Here is a 27210-nt window from a genome sequence, read left to right on the forward strand (position 1 = left end):
AGGGGATTTCGTTCGGAAAATGCTGCCCTGGTACAATACAGGGGCCAGTACTAGAAGTACTGGGGCCCTCTGCCTGCTGGTTCCCAAATATTAGGCCCTTTATGACTTCCTCTTGAAAGTGCATAAATGTCCCCCTCTGGCTGGTAGAACGGAATAGCACGTAAGCGTTATACAGTGCCATCTGGATGATATACACGGCCAGCTTCTTGTACCATATTTTTGTTTTCCGCAGGGCACTGTACGGCTTAAGTACCTGATCTGAAAGATCCACTCCGCCCATGTACTTATTGTAATCTAGGATACAATTAGGTTTTGAGGTGTGGGTACTGGTACCTCGTACAGGGATGGAGGTGGTACTGTCTCCATGAATTGTTGTCAGTATAAGGACATCCCTCTTGTCCTTATATTTGACCAACAACATATTTTCGGTGCATATTCCCCTGCTTTCACCCCTTCTCAGTACTTGGGCAATGTGCGTTTTTGGGAGGCCTCTTTGGTTCTTGCGCACAGTACCGCAAGCTGCTGTACCTCTTGAACCAAGGGCCTTAAACAGGGGGATGCTAGTGTAAAAGTTATCCACATAGAGGTGATAACCTTTATCCAGGAAGGGGTGCACTAAATCCCAGACAATTTTTTTCACTAACACCTACGAGGGAGGGGGGGCATTCTGGCGGTTCAATTCTTGAATCCTTCCCTTCATAAACCCTAAACCTGTGGGTGTACCCTGAGGTGCTTTCACACAGTTTATACATTTTTATGCCATACCTTGCCCTCTTACTGGGAAGGTACTGGCGGAATTTAACCCTTCCTTTAAAATGTATAAGGGACTCGTCGATACAAATAAATCTGTCAGGGATGTACATCTCTGCAAATTTGGCACTGAAATGATCAATGACCGGCCTGACTTTGAATAGCCGGTCAAAGGTGGGATCATCTCTGGGTGGGCACTGTGCATTATCAGTGTAATGTATAAATTTAAGGATTGCTTCAAAACGAGTCCGAGTCATGGCCATACGGTAAAATGGGGTGCTGTACAGAACATCTGTACTCCAATATTGCCTAATTTCTGGCTTTTTTACTATGCCCATATGTAACACCAGACCCCAAAATGTCATCATCTCTACTGCATCTACAGGGGTCCACCTAGCAAATGATGACGTGGGGTTTTGAGCAATAAACTGCTGGGCATATAAATTACTTTGGTCCACCATTAAATTTATAAAATCATCAGAGAAAATTTTTTTGAAAAAGTAAATTTCTCTGAGACCTGTACTATCAAATTGGATTCCTGGGATGGCCAAAAACTCAGGAACCTGGGGCTCAAAATTGTCTGGTGGTGGGGTCCATACGGGATCAATCATTTGGGGGGGGGTCTCAGCTGCTCTACGGGGGCGTCTTTGAGGGGGTCCCTCATCACCAGAGGAGGAAGAGGAGCTTAAGACGAATCCTTCAAATTCCCCGCTTGCCTCACTGGCTGTGTCAGAGTCAGAGGCAAGCATGGCATATGCCTCCTCCGCTGAATACATTCTTCTGGAGGACTGGGATGATCCCAATAAAAAAAAAAAAAATTGAAGGGGTTAAAAAAAAAAAAAAAAAAGGTCCTGCGCCAAAAATTGAGCACAGATGTTGGTCAGTAACGACCGTCACTGAACAGCGCTCAAAGGCAACAGGACACCCACAAAAGCAACGTGGGTGTAAAAACAAAAAAAAAAACAATTTAAAAAAACTGCAGAAAAAAAATTATATCAACCCTGTGCCAAAAATGTTGTTCAGTGATGTACGTCACTGATCAGCGGCCACAGGACACCCACAAAAGCAACGTGGGTGTAAAAACAATTTAAAAAAATATACCACAGCACTCTCCAAAAAAAAAAAAATTTTTTAAAAAAACTGCAGAAAAAAAATTATATGCCTGTGCCAAAAATGCTGTTCAGTGATTGTACGTCACTGATCAGCGCTCAGCGGCCACAGGACACCCACGTGGGTGTAAAAACAAAACCCCACTGCACTCTCCCAAAAAAAAAAAAACTGCAGATCAGTGATGCAGTGATGCAACACTGATTAGCAGTGAGGGGCAGCAGGCACACAACTGTGGGTGCAACCTGACAGGGTATATATATAAAAAAAAAACCTGGACCCCGAAAAAGTTGCTGATTAATTAATTTAAACTAATCAACACAAAAGGGGGGGCAGCAGGGGGGGCAGCAGTCAGTTGCACACGCAGCACAACCTTTGGTGCAACTGACAGGTATATATATTAAAAAAAAAAACCTGGACCCCCAAAAAGTTGCTGATTAATTAATTTAAACTAATCAGCACAAAAGGGGGGGCAGCAGGGGGGGCAGCAGTCAGTTGCACAGGCAGCACAACCTTTGGTGCAACTGACAGGTGTATATATATAAAAAAAAACCTCTGCACCCCCAAAAAGTTGCTGATCAGCTCAGATATAGTGATCAGCACAAAAGGGGGTGCAGCAGACACAAAATATAGCACTCTCTATCACTCTCTATCACTCTCTGTCACTATCTCTCACTATCTCTGACTATCTATCACTATCTGTGACTCTATGACACTGCAGCAGCAGCACACAGGAAGTCACAAGATCCAGGAAGCATCCAGCTGCTGGCAGCACGCTACCAGCGGTGATCAGCGGTGATCAGGTAAGTATAAGGCAAGGTTCAGGTATGTATAGCAGGACAGAGTGGCCGGTGACCGCTCTGCACGCAATTCCAGACCGGAATGGCGTCTGCAGCGCAGTCACCGTTAGTTTAAATGGCGCGCCTTGGCTGTGATTGGCTCGTCGGTCCGACGAGCCAATCACAGCCTTGGGGGCAGGTGGGGTGAGGTGTCGTCGTCACCGATGACCCACTCATGCCCCCTGACGCCCGGCGGTGATTGACACCTGTGTTACCGAGCGTCTGATTCGCCGGTAACACAGGAAAACGCTGTGAATGGCTGTTCACACTGAACAGCCAATCACAGCGATCGCCGACGGGGGGGCGGCATCGCAGCCCCCCCTGGGCATGCAGGGACATGTCTGCTGTCAGGGACAGCAGACATGTTTAAACTGTCACCGCGTCTATAGACGCGGGGACAGTTTAAAGTCATGACGTATATATACGTCATGTGTCGGGAAGTACATCCCGGCCATGACGTATATATACGTCAAATGTCAGGAAGGGGCTAAAGTGCACCGCATCCCCTCGCATCGGGCACGGTGCCTCGCTATGTTCGGCACACTATTTTATTCTCCCACCACGCTCTAGTGGGTGGTAGGGCATGAAATACCACCTGTCGGCACATGTCGGCTCAAAAAACAGTGAAAAACCCCATGTCGACCTTTTGACTGTAGACCTAGACACTGTCAAACTAATGACCTGTTTAACTAATAATCTGTCGAACTAATGACCTTTTCCCATGTCGACTTAGACCCATGTCGAGCATTTTCCATGTCGACCTAATGACTGTCGACCATCATGCTGTAGACCAAATGACTGCATCCCATGGATAGTATACCAACATTTGAATCCTGGTACGCTGCGGGCTCGCCACAGGTTCTATTCTCCCTTTATGGGGGTCTTGGCACCCACAAGGGAGAATAGCCCCTGGTGGTCGGGATTGCGACTGTCGGCCAGTTAAACAGTCGAGATTTCTGCGTCAGCATTATGACCGCCAGGATCCTGACTGTCGGCGAGTAATCTGGCACCCTAAAAAACCTGCCGGGAAAAATAACATATATACATACAGAAAGGTACGCATTGCATGATTCATATATGCCAGGCATATAGGCATACACTGCTGATATTTTGCAGCGGCCATAAAGTTTCATTTTTTTATTCTATATTATTGATACGCACAAACCATGTAGTATAACTATCTCCTGTAACTTGTATTTTCCCTGTACCTAGTAAATGTATAACTTCATCTTCATATATACAAATATAACAATCTATTCTAATAATGCCGTTGATATCTCTTTTAGACTCTACCGAAAACATTGAATCCTCAGTGGAGAGAGCAGTTTAATATGCATCTTTTTGATGAACAAGGTGGTATAATTGACATCACAGTATGGGATAAGGATGCTGGCAAGAGAGATGATTTCATTGGAAGGTGGGTGACTGCAGAAGAAAATAATGTATGTGAATGAATCTGTGCCGTACCAGATCCTTTACTGCAGTTGCATCTGTAATAAAACGACTCTGTGTAAATTCAAATCTTAGCCAGAAGATGTCATATTTGAGTCATTTTTAGAGGACATTTCATGTGATATTATGTGGCTTAGAATAAGATGCAATTGCCAGAAATGAATTCTGAGAATGCTTATACTAATCTGTACATAAGTTTTGCAAATATAAAAATACATACAGGCATGCTTCAATTCGTCAGTAATGGTCTTAAAATGTGCTTGTTACTGTGTGGCTTTTTCTCATTCTGCAGTTGTTCTGCAACTTTCTATATGACATGTTCATCTCCGTAATGTACTGGATTCTCTGTCCCAGTCTTTTGGTGTGTAACCCCCATCTTCTCACATGGCAGAATTACAGGACTTCTGTTGTCTGTGCCCCCTTGCAAGTCTCACCAGTGGTAATGATGGTTAGGTTCTATATCTCCCAATTACATACCTCCCAACTGTCACGATTTTAGAGGGACAGTCCCGATTTTCGGGTACTGTCCTGCTGTCCCACCCGCGGCAGGCATTGTCCCGCTGCGGGGGGTGGCAGTTGGGAGACCCCCCAATCTAGTAGAATAGACGCTGTGCGCATGCGCACAGCATCTATTCTCGTATGAAAATGAGGTCATGGCTAATTAGCATAAGCCACGCCCTCATTTGCATACGCCCCACCCCCTTTTCGAGCGCGAGTGTCCCTATTTCTTCATGTCAAACGTTGGGAGGTATGCAATTAGAGAATGTGGAGTATTATGTCAACATTGATAATGTCATCATGCGCATTTCGACTATTTCGAGTAATAATGTACTGTAGATATGCAGCATGCCCAAATGCTTGGTATCTTTACATTGATCATGTTGACATTCATCATGTTAACACGGAGGAAATGTAGACACTGTTACAATTTTGTCTAGTGATGACTTACTGTGACCCTAGTCCAGTGGTTCTTAAACCCTAGAGCAGGCATGTCCAATGTTGGCCCTCCAGATGTTTTGAAACTACACATCCCAGCATGCTTTGCAATAGTCTTAGCATTCTCTAATAGCAAAACTGTGGCAAAGCATGCTGGGATGTTTAGTTTCACAACATCTGGAGGGCCAACGTTGGACATGCCTGCCCTAGAGTATCAGAATCCCAAAACCCAACCCTGCCCTCTTGTAGCCTAACAATAACCACAGTGCCTAAACTTTCTGTAGCCTATTACCCTCCACCTAGTGCCTAACCCTTCCCTCCATTTAGTGCCTAACAGTCACCCTAGTGACTTAGCCTGTCCATAAACCTCCCCCTGTCCTTAAACCTCCCCCTATCACCTAATGCTTCCCGTAGATTGTCACCCTCCCCCTTGTGCCTAACCCTAACTTTCCCCTCCTTAGCCTGTCCATAAATCTCCCCCTAGGACCTAACGCTCCCCTCCCACAGCTTAACCCTAAAACCTATGGTTAGGTAAAAAAAAATTGGAATTTAGTTCAGAACTCCTAAGATCCCCCTTCCTGATAATGATTTAGACAATTAGACATTTTCAATTTTCTTAATTGGACCAATAATTACATGTTTATTGGAAAAATAGATTTGTGGTAAAATGTTAAACATTGCAGGTAAGTTTTTTTTTTTCATAAATTTTATGTATGTGGCCTAAAATTACCCCCAAATCAACCTTTTCATTTTTTTATGAACCCCAAATTTACTGTATTTAGTTTTTATTTAACTGCTTTGTATAATTTTTGACTATTTAAATTCAAATTTCCTTTGAAACAATAATAGACATTGATGCTACTACCCAATTTTAATGGACAAATTATTATTTTCAATTGTATAGTATGATCATTTGGTGCACGGGTGTCAAACACAAGGCCCGCGGGCCAAATCCGGCCCGCCAGACCTCGTCATGTAGAGATAGCACGCAGGGGCAGTGTGTCTAAAACAGGAGTGCTGCGTCCACGTCCGCGGCCGCCTTACCTGTTCCTCTACTGTCGGCGGCCATGTTCCAGTAGGCACATATGTATGCGGCTACAGAAACATGGCCGCCGGCCTCCACGGCTACGTGGAGGAGGGCACGGCCGCCTGTTCCCTCTGATGCCCGGCAGTGACAGACACTGGGTGGGGAACGTCATGACGATGACGCCGCCCGCCCATGCGTCTGTAGAGAAGTAGGAGCAGGCAGGGAAGCTGGACCGGGAGTCGGGGACAGTGTGGCCGCAGCAAGCAGTGAAGAAAAGCTGGAAGCCGCAGCAGCTGCAGGACAGACGGAGAAACAGTAAGTGAGGATGAGGATCACACTCACAATAAAAAAAATATATATATCTGCTGTTTCCTGAGGTGTCCCCGTGTATAATAATAATAATGCCATAACACCACAGGCTGCTCCTCCTGTATAATCATGTATGTGTCATGGCATTACTTTTATTATATTATACAGGGGGAGCAGTCTGTGGTGTCATGGCATTATTATTATACAGGGGGAGCAGCCTGTGGTGTCATGGCATTCATTTTATATTATACAGGGGGAGCAGCCTGTGGTGTCATGGCATTATAATTATACAGGGGGACCTACAGATACAACCAGCCCTTTGAGGGTGACCAAACTGCTGATGCGGCCCCCGATGAATTTGAGTTTGACACCCCTGATTGGTGTATACTGGCATGATAGCTGCAGTAAATTTTGCCGTAAAAAAATGCACTTAGGGGTAAATTTCATAAAACTTGCAGAGTATCAAAAATCCCTAATCGTGATTGTCAACAACCTGTTCATGCACACCAATCTGTGCATGCGTGCTAGTGCGATTATTTGCAAAGGTACAACCTATACCGAATGAAGTCTTAGAGGGGTATTCAATCCCGGGTCACTAATGTCGATCTGTCCCGACAGCCGAGACCCTGGCGTGTTCGTTTTGCTCGATAGCATATCGCCAGGCAGGATTCAATGTCCTGCTTCGCAATTGGCGAAAAAGGGGGTGTGTCTGTGTAAACGGCCATGGATTGTCGAGATTCGACCATGATCTCAACAATTCACGGCTGTAATCATCAAAACGGGCCCAACCGCTTTCAGAGTCAGGCATTCTGTCGATATGCCTCGTCAATGCTGTTGGACAAGAAAGCATTGAATAGGCACCCGCCGCTATTTAATACCCCCCTTAATCTGCTATGCTCCCAAGAGTTCAATTATTTCCCTTTAACACAGTTAAAACCACTCTCATAACAATAATTGTTTTTGAAATATAAACTTATCCAGATGGAGATTACAGAGATGACAACGTCATGTACAGACACCGCACTAACTTCCCATCTTTTATTCATTTTTTTCAGTGCACCAATAATAAGTGGGAGAAATTATTATTTTAGAAAGCAGACCCCCTTCAAATATGTACCCGTTTTACTTATCAGTTTCATCCATTTTCCTTTCCTGTCAACTTTTGTTTTATGCCACTGACATTATACGTGCATTAAGGTGGGAGGCAGCATTAGTAAACTACTGTAGTTGTACCTGTGTAACTTTGAAGATAAAAGGAATAAGTAATAGCAACCATTCTTTTCTGCTTTTGACATGCTGTCATCTAGACAAATATGATATCTGTTATTTAATGGTTTCTGTATACTCACAGGTATACACGGTATACACCTTATACTAAATGTCTGCATGATTTTCTTCTGTAGAGTTGTGTATAGTTTCCTTTTATTTAGCAAGTGATAAGCTGAGCAACTCACCTCAAACAACATACACAAAAGATTTTAATCTAGAAAATCGTGCGCTTAATAAAGCAGCCCTGGTCACCACTTTCAAAGTATTTTGAAGAACCACTTCAAAAAAAGGGGGTTGACATACAATACCAAATTGGGTTTTGAGCAGGTTCCCTAGGCGCTTTAGCAAACATCCAATAGAAGAAGTAATTGAGTCCGGAAGATATACCCAGAAGAGAAAAAAAAACGCTACAATAGTGTAATACTGTTAGACATTAATTCAATTCAGGTATTCATATAATTATGGACTCGTACCCTAAAATTTGGTCTACATGTGGTGTAGACAACAGCGCATAATCATGAGAGACGATACACGTCACACTGGATAAGGTCCTCCCTTTTTCTCCTCCTTAAATGCGATATTGTCTCAAAAATATAAAAGAGACTTCATGGTGCAGTATATACACACTTTAATAAAACAATTTAAAAAGCACATGAACAAAGATGGGGATACAATGGACTCTCACCACATAGTTGTGTCTACAAACAAAGTGCAGACCAACAAAGCATGTGATGTTAAAAGTTCCAATACAGGCGTCCCTGGATACGGAAATAGCATGCCTTGAGAAAGATATCGCAAGATATCGAAACCGGTCGGCTGGGGCCATTTGGAGGAACAAGTGAAAGGGATCCAGGAGGACTACTCGCCTATTTCCGTATCCAGGGACGCCTGTATTGGAACTTTTAACATCACATGCTTTGTTGGTCTGCACTTTGTTTGTAGACACAACTATGTGGTGAGAGTCCATTGTATCCCCATCTTTGTTCATGTGCTTTTTAAATTGTTTTATTAAAGTGTGTATATACTGCACCATGAAGTCTCTTTTATATTTTTGAGACAATATCGAATTTAAGGAGGAGGAAAAGGGAGGACCTTATCCAGTGTGACGTGTATCGTCTCTCATGATTATGCGCTGTTGTCTACACCACATGTAGACCAAATTTTACCGTTCACCTCAAACAACAACCATTTACCATCTCCACCACCCCCTCCCCTCGTCTCCCCCCATGGCTTCACATGACATACTATGGACAGGGTCGGCTCTCTTATTAGCTGCCTAGGGTGCCAGGATCTAGGGGGGCACCACTGAGTCTGCCTATCACAACATGAAGGATGTTTATGAGGAAACATCCTTGTACTTAATACAGGTGTTGGCTGTGGAACGTCTAAGATACATACTGTACCTTCCAACTGTCCCAATTTTAGCGGGACAGTCTGGTTTTTGAGGACTGTCCCACTTCCCACCCAGGATCGGCAGTGTCCTGTGGGGTAGGGCAGTTTGGAGTCCGCCCTACCCGTCACTGCTCTACTGAGTAGAGCAGCGGTGACTAGACGCTGTGCACATGAGCACAGCGTCTATTCAGAGACACAGAGGGTCTAAGGGCATGGCCAGCAGCTCACAGTGCAGCTTTTCCCCCCAGCATCAGCAAGTGTGCATGCTCTTACCAATGCCGGGTCCCCACCACTGGCAATATCGGCAGCGTCGGGCACTCAAATTGTGTTTTTTGGGTTTAATTATGTACAGTATATTAAACTGGTCTAAATATATTAAACTGGTCTCCAGATAAGGTTCCGCATGTTTAATTAACTTACAGAAAAAGTTCTGAATATTAATCTGTCTTCCTTATAAGGGGGGTTATTCAGACCTGATCACTGTGAAATTGCAGAGCCCTGCGATCAGATAGACACTGCCTTGTTAGACTGAAAACCCGCCCTGTTCAAAGCTGAAAATTGCTTGCAAAAATCACGCCAGTCGGCGGCTAGCTGCAAATCCTTACGAGCTGCAAATCACCATTGAATGATATTTCCAGTGTGTGCAGTCTGTGGGTAACCCAGAACCTACTCTGCATGTGCGATAGAAACAAGCTCATCGAGGCTGGAGCTGACGACACCCTCCTTGAAAAGACCTGGGCACGCCTACGTTTCTACTCCCAGGCTGGTTACCATCCTCAAACAGCAATGTCCTGTCAATCAATCTGCCAATTGAAAACCATGTGCACTGCAGGTGAGGCAGGTGTAAAACCCCACCCAAACCTAATTATCTCTGCACAAGTAACACCTGCCTCACCTGCAGTGCACATGGTTTTGTCCATCTAAGAAATATTTTTTCAGAAAGAGTGAACTAGAATAAGGGCCTCAGTTCCTGCTGGAACCTGCTGAAAAATAGCCCTGTATGGACCTATATATTAAACTGGCTTCCATAAAAGCTCCTGTATGTTAAACTTGCCTCCATAGAAGGTTCTGCATATTAATCTGGCCTCCACCTAATGTTCTGCATATTAAGACCATGACCTGGCATAAAGGTCTGCATGTTATTATAGTAACAAAGCACTGTATGGGTCTGTATATGCTAAAGTGAGCACCAAAGAGGTACTTCCATATTAAACTGAGAACCCTGACTTGAGTCTGGCATATTATATAGGGTTCCGGATAGGGACATGGGTACCAAATAGGGACATGGGTTACCAGATAGGGGCATGGGTTACCAGATAGGGGTATGTATATTATCCTGGGTAACAGGTAGGGCTATGTACTGTATATTAAACTGGACACAATAAATTGGTCTGCATGTTAAACTGGGCACCAGAATGGGGGCAGCATATTAACATCGGAACCAGAAAGGCTATGTACGAGTTAAACTGGTCACCAGATAGGGGTCTGCATATTAAAATGGGACTCAGATATGAGTCTGCATATTAAACTGGTCACCAGATAGAGGTCTGAATTTGAAACTCTGCACCAGATAAGGGTGTGCATATTAAACCGGATGCCAGATATGAGTCTGCATGTTAAACTGAATGCTACATATGGGTCTGCATATCAAAGTAGATTCCATATAAGATCACTATTTTAATGCGTCCTATCCAAATGCAAAACAAAACAAACACAGACTCTGTAGCTCTTAGTGCACATTATACAATGTGTTGTGATGCTCCGCTTAAAACGTTCACCGCTGCCGCCATTCACTTCAGTGGGAAAAATAAAATACATTAATAGGCTTTTCTATTTTCCAAATGGTGCCAATTAATGAGCCAGGTGAGTCTCACATTGGAAATAAATTCAGCAGAAAGTAGAGGTTAAAATTGAAGTTTCCTATAAATGGGCCATAATCTGTTAAAGGAAATACAGAGTATTGTATATTGTGTGACAAGTGCTAGAATTGCACCTTATTTACAGTCCTGTGGGCCCCGCAGTGGCGCACGCGGGGGGGTGAGGGGTTGGAGGTTCTGAGTACCCAGAAAACCCCCTGATGGAATCCCCATAAAAAAATCCTAAATCAGAGCTACCGCACATGAAATGCAGCCCCATCTCCAGAGGGCTCTGATCTTCAACCAGAGCTCTCCCTGCAGTGTGCGGTGCACGGTATACTGGAAGATGATAGGGGGAGCTGTTGCACTTGTACAACGGCATCAGTTCATCTCCAGCAGTAACTGCAGGGCTGCTGTCCAGTCTTCCCTAGTACCTATTAATGAACCACTGAGGAGTCACAGCTGCAGGCAGTGGTGAGTTGGGGCAGTGCGGTGACTCCTCTAATTTAAGTTAGAAAGTGTATAGCCTACTGTGTAAGGAGGAACATCCAGTCTTACCCACTCTTGTTTTGTCCCCAATTGTGGATAATTACATATAATAAATAAGAAGTTTGGTGATAATTTATATTTACTTTGAAGTGATGTTTATACTGTTTATATTGTAGAATTTGAGTCGAGTCTTAAGGCTCCCATACACTACCTCGAGAAATCAGCCCAAATCAGGTCAGTGTGATGTCCCCTCAGGCCCGTTACACGGTCCCGTGCGCATCAGACCTGAGTCGGAGGTTGGACTGGCATGCAGGTCAGACCTCTGACCTTGGACCTTCCTCCCTCCCGGCGGCAGGGAACAGGGGTTGCATGCGATCCATCACAAGTTAAATGACCGCTTATGGTGGATCGCATGCGGGCCTGCTGCCTGGGAAGGACACGGGTGGCTCGCAGGTGATTGGCTGGGCATACACTGCCACGAGAAATCACAGTAGTGTATGCCCAGCTTTGACAGATTTTATGGGGCATCCCCATTTGTGCACAAACACACACACACACACACAAACACAGAAAAACAATAAAAAGATCACCAATCTACAGACAGACGTAAGCACATACAGTATGTGCAAGCAGAAATGCATTGAAGAAACACAAATGTAAGCTTTTGTAACTAACCTTTAGTGTCAAAAACTACTTTGCTCATGATGCCTTGTTAATGGTGCTAACCCTTGTCACTGTTTAATGTGCATCTGCATGCTGGGAATGTAATTGGCTGCGACATTGGATTACTGCCCAAGGTCAGATAGACCTGGCAAGGATTGTGCTCCCAAGAGCCCCAATATTTGGCCAGTGCACCAAATTGTAAAAATTTTACATGATGTAAAAGGAAAAAAAAAATAGCAATTAAATAGACAAAGTTAATTTACTGTAACTAAAAGCATTACTATTTTTCTTAATAAAGCACAGATTTACTTTAGTTATAAAGCCTCAGAAAACACATGGAAGAGTGTAAACACTGAATGTGACCAATTGAAGAGATCTAAAATGTAGGTTTCATACTTTATAAGGAATGTAATAATGATATGGAATAGTGTGATACTGTGGGACTCACTCAGGGACATGGCTTATTTTAATGTATTTGATGTGGAATTTAGAATTCAGGACTATGAGATAGCAATGTTGTAGCTCAGGGGTCTTCAAGGCACACTAACCATCATAGGCTTGCTTAAATAGTACCATAGTTATTTTTATTTGCTCATATTTGCTCAAGCTTGGATATCACTAAAACCTGGCCTGTCAGTGTGCCTTGAGGACCAAGGATTGGAAAACACTGTTGTTGCTAGTCATAATATACAGTAATGTACTTTGCTGAAATAGTGAATCCTTTCTGTCTCTCTGACTGTATCAGTGTTGAATGCACAGTAGTTGTACATGGAACGGCAATGGGAGTTGAGCCATTAGAGTGTTTAGTGAAGGCATATTGGGCCATGTAGAGATGGAAGGAACTCATGCATCAAGCCTTAATGTGCTAGGTCACAGTTGAAGCAGCACTGCGGGTGTCGTTGCCCTATCTTCCACAGCACTGTCCCTGCCTGTGGTGGTGCTGGCCCTGGGTTGTGCAGGGGATCTTGCACATGGCCAGGGTAGCTTATGTCAGGGAGACACATAACCGCTAAGTAGGGTGGCCAATCCCGGGTTCGGGATCAGCATGATCCAAGGATTTGGCCCTAAAATCGCTTGGATTTGAATCCCTGGATTGGAGATTATTCCGGGATTGGCCTGGCAGTGTTTGAGCACCTGCTCAGAAGCTGCCCTGCTGCTTCTGCTTCCGGCTGTGCGCTGTAATTAACCTGTGCCCTATCAATTTAAATTCAGAAAAATGTGGGTCATCGAGGAAAGGGACAGGGCTAAACTGATGGTGATTTGTGTCTTTTTATCCCCGCCCCCTTCATATTGTCCCATGATTCCTTGCATCATCTCCCTGTCCTGCATCATTCCCTAGAAAGTGAGCACCATGCATGAGAAGTATCCCCTCTACCTGGGGGTGCAGGGCTATCTGAAAAACCGAAAGTCACACGTAACTTCTGGCAGAGTAGATAAGTATGTAGTAGGGGCAAGTGCCCGAGCTACACAAGTCTGTGTTCACTAGGGAGTAGACAACATCTGGGAGGGATCCCTTCACTCCCTGGAGTCTATGGGGTAAATTTACTAAAATGGGAGTAGGGATGCCAATCCCGGGACATTTTTTCATCCTGGGTTTCTCAGGATCCCAGGAAAAATTGCCGCCTCACACATACATGGTGCGGCAGCGGAGGCAGATAGGTGGTGCTGGGAGCAGGAGGCAGGGGTTTCTGCCTAAAGTGGGGAGGCAGGGGTATGCAGCGATATGGACCCGGGGTTGCTGCCAAAAGTGGGCGGCCACCACGTGCAGGGGTTAAGCTGGAAGGTGGTCGGCCGGCAGTGGTGCGGCCTGGGCAGCATGACCTCTAACCGTTAAGCTACACAGAGCCACAAACCGGAGATCAGGAACAGCCGGACAGCATCTGGGCGGGTATAAAGTACTCTATGGCCCTTATTCTAATCGGAACGGTACGGCCCGCGTGCGGCCGTACCGCCGATGTTTTAACACTGCACATGCGCAGAGGTGAATCTGCGCATGTGCAGCCCCCTTCGCCGCAGACGGATTTCGTCCGCCGCAAAGGGGGCGGATAGGGGCGTGAGAGGCATCATGCCCTCATTTCCCTATGTGTACGCCCCGCGTTTCATGGGCGTTCCCATGCAAACGCGGGGCGTATGCATGGAAATGAGGGCATGACGCCACTCATGGGGGCGGAAAGCTGACGTCGCCGGATGTCAGCTTTCAGCCCCCATACAAGCTACCACACGGACGATTGTCCGTGTGGTCTTAGCTTGCGGGAGCTGCCGCGGCGTGCGGACCTGCCTTCGATGGTCGACGACCATCGAATGCAGGGGGCAGCTCCCACCATGGTGGAGGCGTAGCCTCCACCATTTTGATGCGGATCGCCAGCCGTCCGTGTACGGACGGCCGTGGCGATCCGTAGGGTGGGCGGGGATTGGTTTGTGCGGTCGGAGCCCCGTGTGCGGCTCTGACCGCACCAACCAGAATAAGGGCCATTGACTGGTATAAAGTACTCTATACACATAGGGGCAAATTTACTCAAATTGGAGTTCATAGCAACCAATCAGATTCTACGTCTTATTTATTTTGCGCCTTCTAGAAGATAATAGCTAGAGTCTGGTTGCTATGGGCAATATCTCATCTTCAATATTAGTAAATTTACCCCATATAATTGAAAGAAGAGCACTCTACCCCATATATTATTATTTTTTTTTTATTATATAATTCTTTATTAAAGTTTTTTCATTTCATCACAAAAAAGGGAGACATACTTATAAATTGACAAACATAGTAAGAAAAAAAGACAAAAAAAAACATACAAAAGTGTACTGTATACAACATAGTTTTTCAATGGGCACCAAGACATAAGTAATATAGTTAATTGGAAGCTATAAAGATCGTCAGTAAAGTAATCCATATGCTGACTTTTATCTGAGAGACCCACGTCTGGGTCTTTCCCTTCCTTTAAGATGACGGTTATGATGGCCTCGGTCATTGAACCAGACAGTTGACCTTCTGATTCCATTTCCTCATAAAATTGTAACAGCTTTGGGGCGAAGATATCAGAGAACTTTTTGTACAGCTCGCTGGGGAGGCCATCCACCCCAGGAGCTTTCCCCGTTGGGAGGGATTTAATTGCCGCTGTCACCTCTTCAATGGTAAAGGGTGCATCCAAGATGTCCCTATCTCCAAAGGATAAAACAGGATGTTTAATACTATTTAGGTATCTTTCAATATGTCGTTCATCAAGGGACAGCTTTGTGCTATACACTTGGGTGAAGTGTTCACAAAACGCTGCAGATATATCTGGAGCAGAGGTCACAATATCTCCTGTGTTTAGTCTTAGTTTGGTAACAATAGTTGATGGCTTATCTAGTTTAGACAAAAAGGCCATTTATTGTATTTACTGGCCTTATCGATATTCATATAAAATTTATGTGAGTCAGTTAAGACTTTATGGGCCATCATAATTTGTAGATGCTCGACCCATAACCGCTGAGCGTCCAACCACTCTTTTTTAGCGCCATCTGTATGTTCACTCAGGAATTTCTGTTCCTTGAGTGTCATTTGGTTTTCCAGTCCCAAAGCTGTTACGCGTAGCTTCCGCTTTACACAAGCAATTTTTTTTATACATATCCCTCGTATATAAGCCTTTGATGAATCCCAGACTATGGACGGTTTGGCAGACTCTGCATTTTCCCCAAAGAACCCCTCAATAAGTGGTTGCCACTCCCCCCCGTCACCACACTGAGGGAGCCACGATGGATGAAGTCTCCACAGCTTGGCACCCGAGTTGCCAGCTGGGTCTAGCTGCATCGAAATTGGCGAGTGGTCCGATATTCCTCGTGGCATATATTCCACTGACAACACTTTGACCAGCAAGTTTTTAGAAACGAAAATATTATCTATTCTGGAGAATGAATTATGAGGGGGCGAGTAAAATGAGTATTGATTTAGGTTTGGGTGCCTCACTCGCCACACATCCCACCAACCAAATTCCGACACAAACTGAGCCAGTTTAGTTTTTTTTTCAGGGCCACTTCCTTTGCTGTTCAATTTATCTATCCCACCATTCATTACTGCATTAAAATCTCCTAGACAGATAGTGTAGCAGTCCGGGCGAGCTGCGGCAAAGTTAACCGCCAACCTTAATACCTCCAGTGTGAACGGTGGAGGGATGTAGACAGCAAGAATACAGTATCGAATGGATTCCAGCATCCCATCCAAAAATACATAACGACCCCTCGGGTCAATTTCGGACGCTAAGAGCTCAAAGGGGATGTTTTTTTTTAATAATAATTGATACCCCACGGGCGGATGAGGAGAACTGTGAGTGGAAGGCTCTTCCTATCCATGACCGCTTCAGAGAAGCCACTCTGTCCCCAGAGATATGTGTCTCCTGGAGACAGATGACATCTGCCGAGGCGGTCCGGCACTGTTTAAGCACCAAAGAGCGCTTTATCTTTTCGTTGAGGCCTCTCACGTTCCACGTCAAGAACCCAACCATGACCTAACCTTTTTTAATTTTACCAGTATTGCATACATAGACAGGTATTTGTATCTAGTTGCATGTATTTGCTGGAGAAGCGGGATACCTCCCAAACTAACCGGAGCATTTATCGTCATATAGTATGTGCCTCCCATCTCTACAGCGCCTCCTTGTCTTAAATGATATTTCAGTACACCTTGACATACACCATACAACATATACCCTTCCCTCCCCCACCCTGTATCACCTATCCCCTTAGGCATACTTTCACTAACCCCTCCCGCCCACCAAAAAAACCCCAATTAACCCTAAACCCGACCTTAAGGGGCAGTCTTATCAGGAACCCTCTCAAGACGTGTGTGGCTCTCCAGCGCCATCTAATAATAATTTATGTATCCAGGACCCCCTCCTCCCACCGGTCCAAATATACAAGTGCATAGTATAGTACATGAATGTGCAACAAGGATACAGGAACAATACATCGTTGACCCGTATTAAACAGCACAAAAAAAAAAAAAAGGAAAAATATCAGTCATCAATATTCTACATTAATCCCGTGCCATTTGCGTTTTGGTGGGGAATGCCCTATCAAGCCAGGCCGCCACTTCGCTTGGGGTAGAGAAAAACTTGACCTCATCCTCAAAAACAACACGGAATTTAGCGGGATAGATCATTGAATATTTAAAGTTCAGTTCACGCAATCTGGCTTTTACATCCCGGAATCGTGCCCTATCCTTCTGAACTTCATAAGGCAGGTCCGGAAAGACAGAAACCTTCTTTCCATCATATTTCAAGTCCCCCATATCCCTAGCAAGTCTCAAGATGGTATCACGATCTTTAGAAAGTAATATTCTTGCAATTAATGTGCGGGGGGGAGCACCGGGAATAGGAGCTTTAGCTGGGATTCGATGGGCCCTTTCCACCGAGAATTGGGGGGAGAGGGCTTTACTACCAAATGTTTGCGTGAGCCAGTCCTGGATAAACTTCTCAGGTGCCTTGCCCTCAGCCCGCTCATCAAGGCCAACAAAACGTATATTGTTCCGGCGGGATCGACCTTCCATATCGGTTATTTTATTACGCAGCTCCTGCATCCTATCCACCAGGATCTTAACCTGGGCCTGCATGGGAGTGACACAGTCCTCAATTCCAGAGATCCTTGACTCAGCCTCGGTCACTCTATCCCGCACATTCTGTATGTCGTCACGAATTAATGTAATATCAGATTGCACCTTATTTATCTGTACTGTTAAACGGGTTTCTGATGCATTAATTGCTTCAAGAAGCTGCGTCAGGGTAACCTCATTCTGCTGGGGACTACTGCTGCCCTTAGTAGGGGTGCTCTGTGGGGTAGGATCACGCGACGCAGGCAGACCTTGTGTCTGTGTTCGGGCGAACTTTTCCAACCGCGTAGCTGCGGCACTTTGTGAGGATTTACCCATCACCGCAGATTATTGGATAGCGTAGTATAGCTTTGAGATCTAGATATAGGCTGCTGTGGGAGATCGCGACGCCGCAACTCGAGGCAGCGCGCTGTGACCCAGATACGGGTGCAAGACACTGAGGATATTGGCGGTGCCTGGCACGGTCCGCTGGCCGTAAATTTGGGGTGACACCCTGCACCCACGTTGGAGGAAATAGCGGGGGATAGCGGCAGCTGGCAAAGCTACACTCCTGCTTGCAGGGACTGGACTGGCAATTCTGGATGAGCTATAGCCACAGCCAGGAGCGAACGTCAGGCAGTAATAGCCAGCACATGCAGCAAGAAACGGTCTGTATCAAATGCTAATAGACTTGCTTCCCTGATCTGCAATCCTGGTAAGTCCACGCACACCTTTCCTTTAAGCCACTTTCAGTTGGGGAATTAAATACCTGCCTGTGATACAGAGATACTGACGTGCTCCAACTCTGTATAGAGAGAGCCGACCATACTATACAATACAGGTGGGCATGAGTAACCACCTTGAGTCTTAAGCCTGGGTGTGTGTGGTGAAGAATTTGTACCTGAATTTGTACCTGCCTGGTTGAAATATATCCCTGTTTGGTTCTATCCAGCTGAAAGCAGCCGCTGCTGTCCTATATCTAGATCCCCATATATTATTTTAAACATTTAAGGTGCCCACAGACGCTACAATTGTACTGTGCTATGCGTTTTTGACTGTACAATGGTTCTATACAATTTTTCTTCCAGCTTGCTATGAGATGTGCACTTGGATGCATGTGATGAACCCATGTTTGTAATGTTAAATTTCAGATGTAGTCTAAAAAGTACGTGCAGCACGTACTTTTTTAGACATACAATATCGGGCTCCCGGGAACATAAACACCATCCAATAATTGTACATAAGATGCAATTTGTGCTTAAAAAGTACAAAACGCATTCGATAATTGATGCGTCTGTGGGCACCTTTAGAAAACATTAAGATCCCACATTATACAACTGAACAGCTTGATGTGAGATGAAGTGGTTCCATGAGCAGTTGGAATACATGGAACAATTCTATGTGAACAGTTAAGCAGCAATATATGTTTGTTTGTGTTACCTAGGGCAGTATTGTGACTTAAGAATTGATTAAAGAACCTTGCACAGCTGAAAAGGGAATGTAAATGTCGCTAGGAATAAAATATCAAGCCAAGGTGAAATGATTTTAATCTCCATGTAATTATTGAACTTTCTTGTCACCTATGGTTTTGCGACCACATTGTGTTGTGCCACCTAAATCTAATCAGCGAATAAATCCATACGATGGTTACACCTTTATGCATAGTGGTAATGTGAACAAATTGCCTCCTGACAAGTGCAATAAATTGCCATGAATGAGTGCTGTCAGGGAGCAAGTTGCGTCTCGGAACCTTTGGGATAAGTAAATCCGTGTCATGCAATTTTGATTTAGCTGCAGTTATTTGCGATCCAATATGGATGACTTTATGTCAGAATTTACAGGTGTGAAAATATGCATGTTTAGCTATAAAATGACATTGAGTTTTTCATATATCTTTCAGCGCAAGTGGATTTTTTCTGCGAGGTGTGATATTGTCTTTTTAACAGTTCTTGCGACATATACATATTTAATGTATATAAAGCTACATTATTTACATACCTGGTTTTCTATTACTTTCTTCTTATTAATTGTAAATCTTACAAAGAATTTGATGTAGAAAGCTTCTTAATCTTTCGCATTCTGTATAACATACCTCCATGCAATTAAGATTCATAGATCGATCCTGAAAACTGCCATTTGCCCCATTTTCCTCTTATCTTTCAGACAGTCTCCCCCCTATGTAACCTTCTCAAATTACTTACCCTCAAATACAGTATAAAGCTCTTATTCATCCACCTCCTACTATACTGTAACTCCAAACTCATTTCTGTACACTCCAGCTCCCTATCCCTCTGCTCTTCAACAGTCAAAAGGATAACAGGAGTTGTTCACGTTTTTTTTGTCCTGATTGTCATCATGGACACCGTCAAAGTGTATAGCGTCCCCTCACTTGGCTCACTGCACTCGCCATGCTTCAGACAGGGTGCCTCGCTGCGCTCCTCGCTCCCTCATTCCACTCCAGTTACTTACTGCTAGGAATGAGCGAGTTTGGATTAAGGGAATCCGGATACCCCTAATCCAAACCCGCTCTCTGAGCCTGTCGGGATTTCGGCTTGGAGCACGGGTCTTGGAACCTTGCGAGATCTGACGGTGGAATCTCACGAGGTCCCGAGACCTGCACTCTGAGCAGGACCCTATTTATATTCGGGCGGCCGGTGCCATTTTTCACTCCAGCTTCGGATAGGGCAGAGAAAGGGTGTGCTGTGCTGTGGTGTCCTGCTGAATCCAGTCTGGTGGTACTGCCATTAAAGTCCAGTACAGTGATACTGTTGTATAAGTCCAGTAACGTGATGCTGCCGTTAAAGTCCAGTGATACTGCTGTATAAGTCCAATCCAGTGATACTACAGCTAAAGTCCAGTGGTATTGTCATTAAAGGCCAGTCCAGTGATACTGCTGTATAATTCCAGTCCAGTAATACTGCCGTTGAAGTCCAGTGATACTGCCGTATAAATCCAGTCCAGAGATACTGCCATTAAAATCCAGTCCAGTGATACTACTGGATAAGTTCAGTCCAGTGTTACTGTCGAAAAAGTCCATTGGTAGCACTGTTGCTTCTTTTTTTTGTGGGGGTCCAAACAATCCAATCATTTCAGCCAGTCATGTGTCAGACCCTGTCGCTGAAATGATTGGTTTGTTAAAGTGTACATGTCCTATTTACACAACATTAGGGTGGGTGGAACTTCCTAAGGACAATTCCATCTTGCACCTCTTTTTTAGGCATTATGTGTTCATTGGGGCCTAGTTTTTCAAACTGCCATCCTGTCTGCCAATGCAGTGCCACTCCTAGATGAGCGACGTGTTTGTGCCGCACACTTGTGTGGCTTAGCATAGTTATCCCGCTACCTCAGTGCAACCTTTTGGCCTAAAAACAACATGTGAGGTGTTCAGGATAGACTGGAAATGAGTGGAAATTAATGTAATTGCAGTCAATAATGGCATAAGAGCAAAAAAAACACCCAAATTCTGCAATTTTAGTGGGTTTTATGTGTTTTTTTAAAAAGTTATCCATATCCAAAACACGATAAACGAAAAGGGTGTTGTTTTGGAACAGATCCAGACCCATAACATGAAAAGTGGCCGGTGCACACCCCTACTTACTACTGTACCTCTCCGTACAATTTTAGAGTTTTTTTGGTACTTATGAGTTATCTGGGCGCCCGATTTTTTGATTGTATGCCTTAAGTTAAGGCATACAATCAGATGCGATGCGATGCGATATCGCATCGCATCGCATGCGACCATCGGATGCGATGACCCGATTTTTCCATAGGAATCAATGTTAAAATTGACGGAGTCCATTTTAACATGGAATTCAATGGGAAAAAGGGGTCCTCTTCATACCCCTACTATCCAAGTGGGCATGGAGTTGGATATAAACCTGTGGCGAGCGTAGCGAGCCACCGAGCCCGAAGCGTGGCGAGCGAACGGTATTCTATGTCCCCTCACGGGGCTCGCTACGCTCGCCACGCTTCGGGCTCGGTGGCTCGCTACGCTCGCCACAGGTTTATATCCAACTCCATGCCCACTTGGATAGTAGGGGTATGAAAAGGACCCCTTTTTCCCATTGAATTCCATGTTAAAATGGACTCAGTCCATTTTAACATTGATTCCTATGGAAAAATCGGGTCATCGCATCGCATCGCATCCGATGGTCGCATGCGATGCGATGTGCCCGATCCGACCCGATTTAGAAATCGGGCGCCCGGATAACTCATAAGTACCGTTTTTTTAAAAGAGGCTATGATTTAAAAATCATGGTTTTCCATTGTAAATGATTGCCCCTTCAAAAAACCCAGAGAGTTCGTCTGGCACAGCTGCTGAACTCAGAGGCTATTATATTTGACCAATTATGTCGCCAATTTTACTGTGCTCTCAGCAATGGCTGCAGTTGCATTGTACCACAACATAAGGCAAAAATGTCATTTCTGTGCTGCACTGCAAAAGGCATTGTATATGCACTGTGGTGAAAATCTAGATGCAGTTGCCCATATTAAGGCACCTTCCCTTACAACAAGTGCCCATTTTGTGGTTCATAAATGACCCACAAAATGTGTCAGAATTTCTTTGTAAAAATAGTGCAGATTTATGTTTGTTCTCCTTGGAAGCCTGAGAATGCAATTCTTGGATGTTGATTGTTACTGATGTAGCATCACCATGTGCAATATGCCAACACCTATTTAGTGAAATAAGTGACACTCCGTTATGACCTGGGTTATTGTAACACTAATACAGAATATCCTGTACTTGGCCCCTTGAAGGCTTACCCCAAAAACGTGAATATTGTATTGTATGTTTATTTGTTATTTGTTTACATCCCCTTATTGATAATGATTTATCTACAAATGGTTGTTATGTTTTATACCGTCATTCATTTCTCTGCTTGAGTGTCAGTTCTTCAATTTTCATGACCTTCTGTCTTAATCCTCCATCAGCTCTGTCTCTGTTTGGTCCTTACTAGTAAATAAGCAGAGCAATACATCAGTCTAGATAGATCTGGATGGAAGCTGACATACCTGTAATTGTGCTCTATCCCACTGCCCTCCTGGATTCAATAGAAGAAATTCTTTCATATCAAATCGTAGACAATGAGGACTTTGTGACCCACTTAGCCTTTGTTTTTCTGCTTGCAGCATAAAACGGTTTCAATCAATCACGACATCTTTATAGTAAAGGCTGGCGTCTATGTGGGGCATATTTCTTTTCTAACAAACCCACATGTGCAACAAAATAAATAAAAAAATTAAAATGATCGCATTGTATTCAAGAGCGCTATTTATTGTCAGCCGGCGCTGTATGTGTTTTTGTTCACATTTGTAAATAGGGCACATTTTAGATTTTTGTTTTGCTTTTATTATGTCTCCGCTCAGCTATTGTAACACCTATTTGTAAGCAAAGAATAGAGATCTATGGTGTAGGCATCACTGGGAGACAGGATGGCAGACAAAGCCTTATTTGTACATAGAGATCCCTTGTAGACAAGAGGACCATATCTCCACAACAATGTGTTTTTATTACCAGTTGATAATAGGGAGAAAGCCTGGTAAAGGAAATGGTTTATTAAGTGCTTATTACTGAGTATTTTTAACTCTCTTCAATTCACTGGGGTATATTCAATGCCGGGGGTGAGCTGTGACAACGAGCAGGGCTGCCTGCTCGCTGTCACAACTCGCCCTGTCAGTATTAAACTGACACCCCCCTTCCCCACACACACACACACACACACACATATATGCCGATTCCCCCTTGCTCCTCTTTTGCGGCCGCAGAAGCAGCAAGAGTCGCGGCTAAATGAAGCGGGCATCTTGCATTAGCCGCGAGCCTCGCTGTTTGGGGGAATCCTCGCTCACCTGTGACAGCGAGGATTTCCCCGGTGAGGATAGGGTGAGTGGCGGCCGGCGAGGGGGTTAAACAGCGACGATGGCTGGTTTTCTGCGATCCCCACTGTTTATCCCCCTCACCGGCTGCATTGAATACGGGCCACTGACTCTGTTGCTGATAAAATTAGTTCAGTATTTTACATGTAAAAAAGTAAAGGCCTCCATCCACTAGGGCGAGGTATCATCACATGCGGTACCTGGCATGCGATACCTCGCGATCTCACCCAGCAGCTGCCGGGAGGCAGGATCATAAGATAAATTGTATGCGGTTCTTTTGCATACAATGGGGTATATTCAATGCGGCTGCGAGGAGGTTATATGGCGGTGATCACATAAAACAAGCGATCCTCGCTGTTTAACTCCTGTGCCGGCCGCTCACCCTATTCAATGTGGCCAGGAAATCCTCGCTGACACAGGACAGTGAGGATTCCCCCAAACAGCGAGGCTCGCGGCTAATGCAGGGAGCGCGCTGCATTAGTGGCCGCACCCGCCGTTTCCCCCTCACTTCAAAAACCTAGCATGGGGTGAAACAGCGTGTGCAGGGGGGTCAGTTGCTGTCACAGCTTGCACAAAGCATTGAATACACCCCAATGTATCCTATGCACTCCTAGCAGGGGCTACAAGCTGCAGCAAATATTCATGGCAGCCCGTAGGATCTGCGACTGCAATGCGAAGGGCATGTGAACGCGCCACATATTGCAATCGCAGGTAAATGACTATTTATGCGATCTGTCGCATCAATGAGTCAGAATCGCAAAAAAAGTGGCCATATCGCACTAGTGGAAGGCCTCTTTCTAGAATAGAACACAGGCATACTCAGTAGCTGCTTATAGCTAGCCAAGTGCCAATCCTGGTTCCCAAAATACGGGGGACAAAATGAGTAGGGGTCCGCCGTATTTTGTCAACCAGCCCAAACAGCCAACAGGGTAATGCCACAGCCAGCGGAGACTTTTTTTTTCAAGTTCCCCTGGCCAAAGCATTCATCCCCGTGGCTGGTCAGCCTGAGCAGGGACCCTGGAGGAGTGGGACCCCCCCAATAAAGGGGTCGCCTCCTCCAGAGTGACCCCTGCCCAGGCTCCTCCCACATGCTGGGGGGTTAGTCCCACCCACCAGCCAAAGGCCGCTTCTTAGTGGCTGGTGGGCCAGATGTCACTCGTGATATGGGCTTCCTTAAATTTAACTCATCAATGCATAGCTGTTGGTGTGATACCCAACAAAACACTGCTGACAGCAATCAGCATGCTGCCTGCCATGGGCTGGAAAAGATTGTACTTTTGTACCTGAATTCAGCAAACACTGCATCTTTATCTGTGACAGCGTCAGAAGAGAGAGATTACACAGAGCCAGTACCACTACCTGAGCGTGCTCCCATATGAACTGTTCCACTTTTGCCATGTTACTATATAAAATCATGTATTTTCCTTTTGTGAGAGCCACTTGCTAATTCCAAACATTTGTTTTTAGGTGCCAGATTGACCTGTCGGCATTAAGCAAAGAGCAAACTCACAAAGTGAAGCTGAATTTGGAAGAAGGGGAAGGTTGTCTGGTTCTCTTAGTGACGCTGACAGCTTCAGCTGCCATCAGTATCTCCGACCTCTCTGTCAGCTGCTTGGAGGATCAAAAAGAGCGGGAGGATATTCTGCGGAAATACGTACGTAATAGCAATTATAGCTAAAATGGCCTAAAAGTACAGATTGGACTTGGATAAAGAGCATTAACAATGTCCCTTATGTGCAGATCTATAATAAATGTAATGACTAACAGAAGTGTCCTCACAATACACCATGCAGCGCAAGTTGTGTGGCGTGGGTGACCCGCCAGGTCCTGTGCATCTCTGCTAACACTGAGTTTCTTTTTTGCCATAAATGGGTCTTAAGGGCCCCTGTGAGATTTTGTCAGATTTGACCCATTTCAGGTGGATTGGGTCAATTTATCTGACAAAATCTGATGTGTAGGTCCCAATGCACAATCCCGTGCCATTGGGTATAACCAAGAGATTGATCCTCCTGGACATAGGATAAATCTCGAGTCAATCAGGTCCAACTTGTTGGACAATTGTAAGGGGGCCTTTACTTTGAATGCAACCAGGACGCACAACGAAATTGTGCTGATTCATTTTATGCATGACACTTGTATATTGTGTGTGACTGAGTCTGTATATGAGCAGAATGTAACTTGTATTGGGTAAAAGCTGCAGCTGCTCCAATTGTAGCACTTTGGGCCTGAATGTGGTCCCCCGTCCGATGGTGGGAATCTGCGCATGTGCAGACCCCCTGTACAAACGCCTTCAGTGAGTATCATACTCTTCGAAGCGTTCACACTGTGAGGGGGAGGGAAGGGCGCGGCCAGGGGGCTGGAGCAGGGTAACCATCAGTGTTTTATGGGCAACGTTTATCTGTTCGCTAGGCTGCGAACATACTCAGCCTAGAGAACAGGTCTGAATCAGGCCCTTTGTGTTCAGATTCAGAGACTCAGTTTCACACAGATATACACATGTCAAAGTCTGTGTCGTGTCCTGCAATTTTGGCAAAAAAGGTGCCTGATGTTAGAAGATCCTCACACAAAATTGTATGCCAGGGTCTGTTTGGCATGACTGCAGCAAAGATGTATGAGGACATGTGTGTGTATATATGTATATGTATATATATGCGACGCTAGTTGTCTGTGTAATATGTATATGCAAATCTAAGTGTGCTGATTGGCCGAGCAGCCACTAATACTGGGACTCAGCGTCACTGTGGCCACCCCACTGACGAAGTCTATTGATGAAACGCGTAGGGGCGTGGCTACAGTGACGCATCAAGCTGTCCCAGCTGACTGACCTCCGAGAGCCGCGGGGAACCTGCCGCCTGCATCCGACGGTCCTGCATCCGACGGTGCCCGTTGCCGAAAGGTCCCGTGAGTGTAACAACAGTCGGTACTTGTGAGCAGTTTTCCAGTGGGATATTGTAAAACCATGTGGTACTCAGTCCACACATGATGAAATTTGCGGTACAGGTGTTCCACCTATACCTTTTTATGAAATATTGTTCTTAAACCCTTTTTTAACATTAAAATGGTAATACACTATCAGGCGCCCCCTTTGTTCTTCTTCCAGATGTGTGTATATATATATATATATATATATATATATATGGTACTTCTTTACTTTCAAGGCGCCACTAGAAATCGCGGGCATCGCGGCCATTGAATGCACTAAAAATCGTGTGCGACGCGATGCCCGCGATTTCCCATAGGGACCAATGTTAAATTTCTCAATTGACCCGATTTTACTGTTCAATGCCTCACTTGACACGATTTTTCCATAGGAAACAATGTTAAATGCCCCACAGAGGCCAAATAGCCACCCTGAAGTGTGAAATGGCCCCCACAATTGTTAACGCCACCCCACGATCAACGTGAACCCGAAGCGTGGCGAGCGCAGCGAGCCCGCGTGGGGCGGCGGCACGCGTCCTCCGACCTTTTCATACCCCCACTATCCACGTCGGCGTGGAGTTGAGAATAGAATAGTGTGGCGAGCGCAGCGAGCCACCGAGCCCGAAGCGTAGCGAGCGCAGCGCGCCCCGCGAGGGGACGCGGATACCTTCACAGGTAAACGCGTCCCTTTGCGGGCTTCACAGGTATCCTCGTCCCCTCGCGGGGCTCGCTGCGCTCGCCACGCTTCGGGCTCGGTGGCTC

At 45.2% G+C, this 27210-nt stretch overlaps 1 protein-coding gene across 5 annotated transcripts in view; it reads left to right on the forward strand.

The window, feature by feature from the left end:
• MCTP1 (multiple C2 and transmembrane domain containing 1) overlaps positions 1–27210 on the forward strand; it is a 798197-nt gene that overhangs the window by 350944 nt on the left and 420043 nt on the right. For all 5 annotated transcript variants that reach the window (XM_083151771.1, XM_083151772.1, XM_083151773.1 and 2 more), the window contains 2 exons: positions 3983–4113; positions 24997–25183. In XM_083151771.1, coding sequence (XP_083007897.1) covers positions 3983–4113; positions 24997–25183 — 318 coding nt within the window. The remainder of the gene's footprint in view (positions 1–3982; positions 4114–24996; positions 25184–27210) is intronic.

The sequence above is a fragment of the Crinia signifera genome, chromosome 1 (assembly GCF_055691185.1).
Source record: "Crinia signifera chromosome 1, ASM5569118v1, whole genome shotgun sequence".
NCBI classification, from domain to species: Eukaryota; Metazoa; Chordata; class Amphibia; order Anura; family Myobatrachidae; genus Crinia; species Crinia signifera.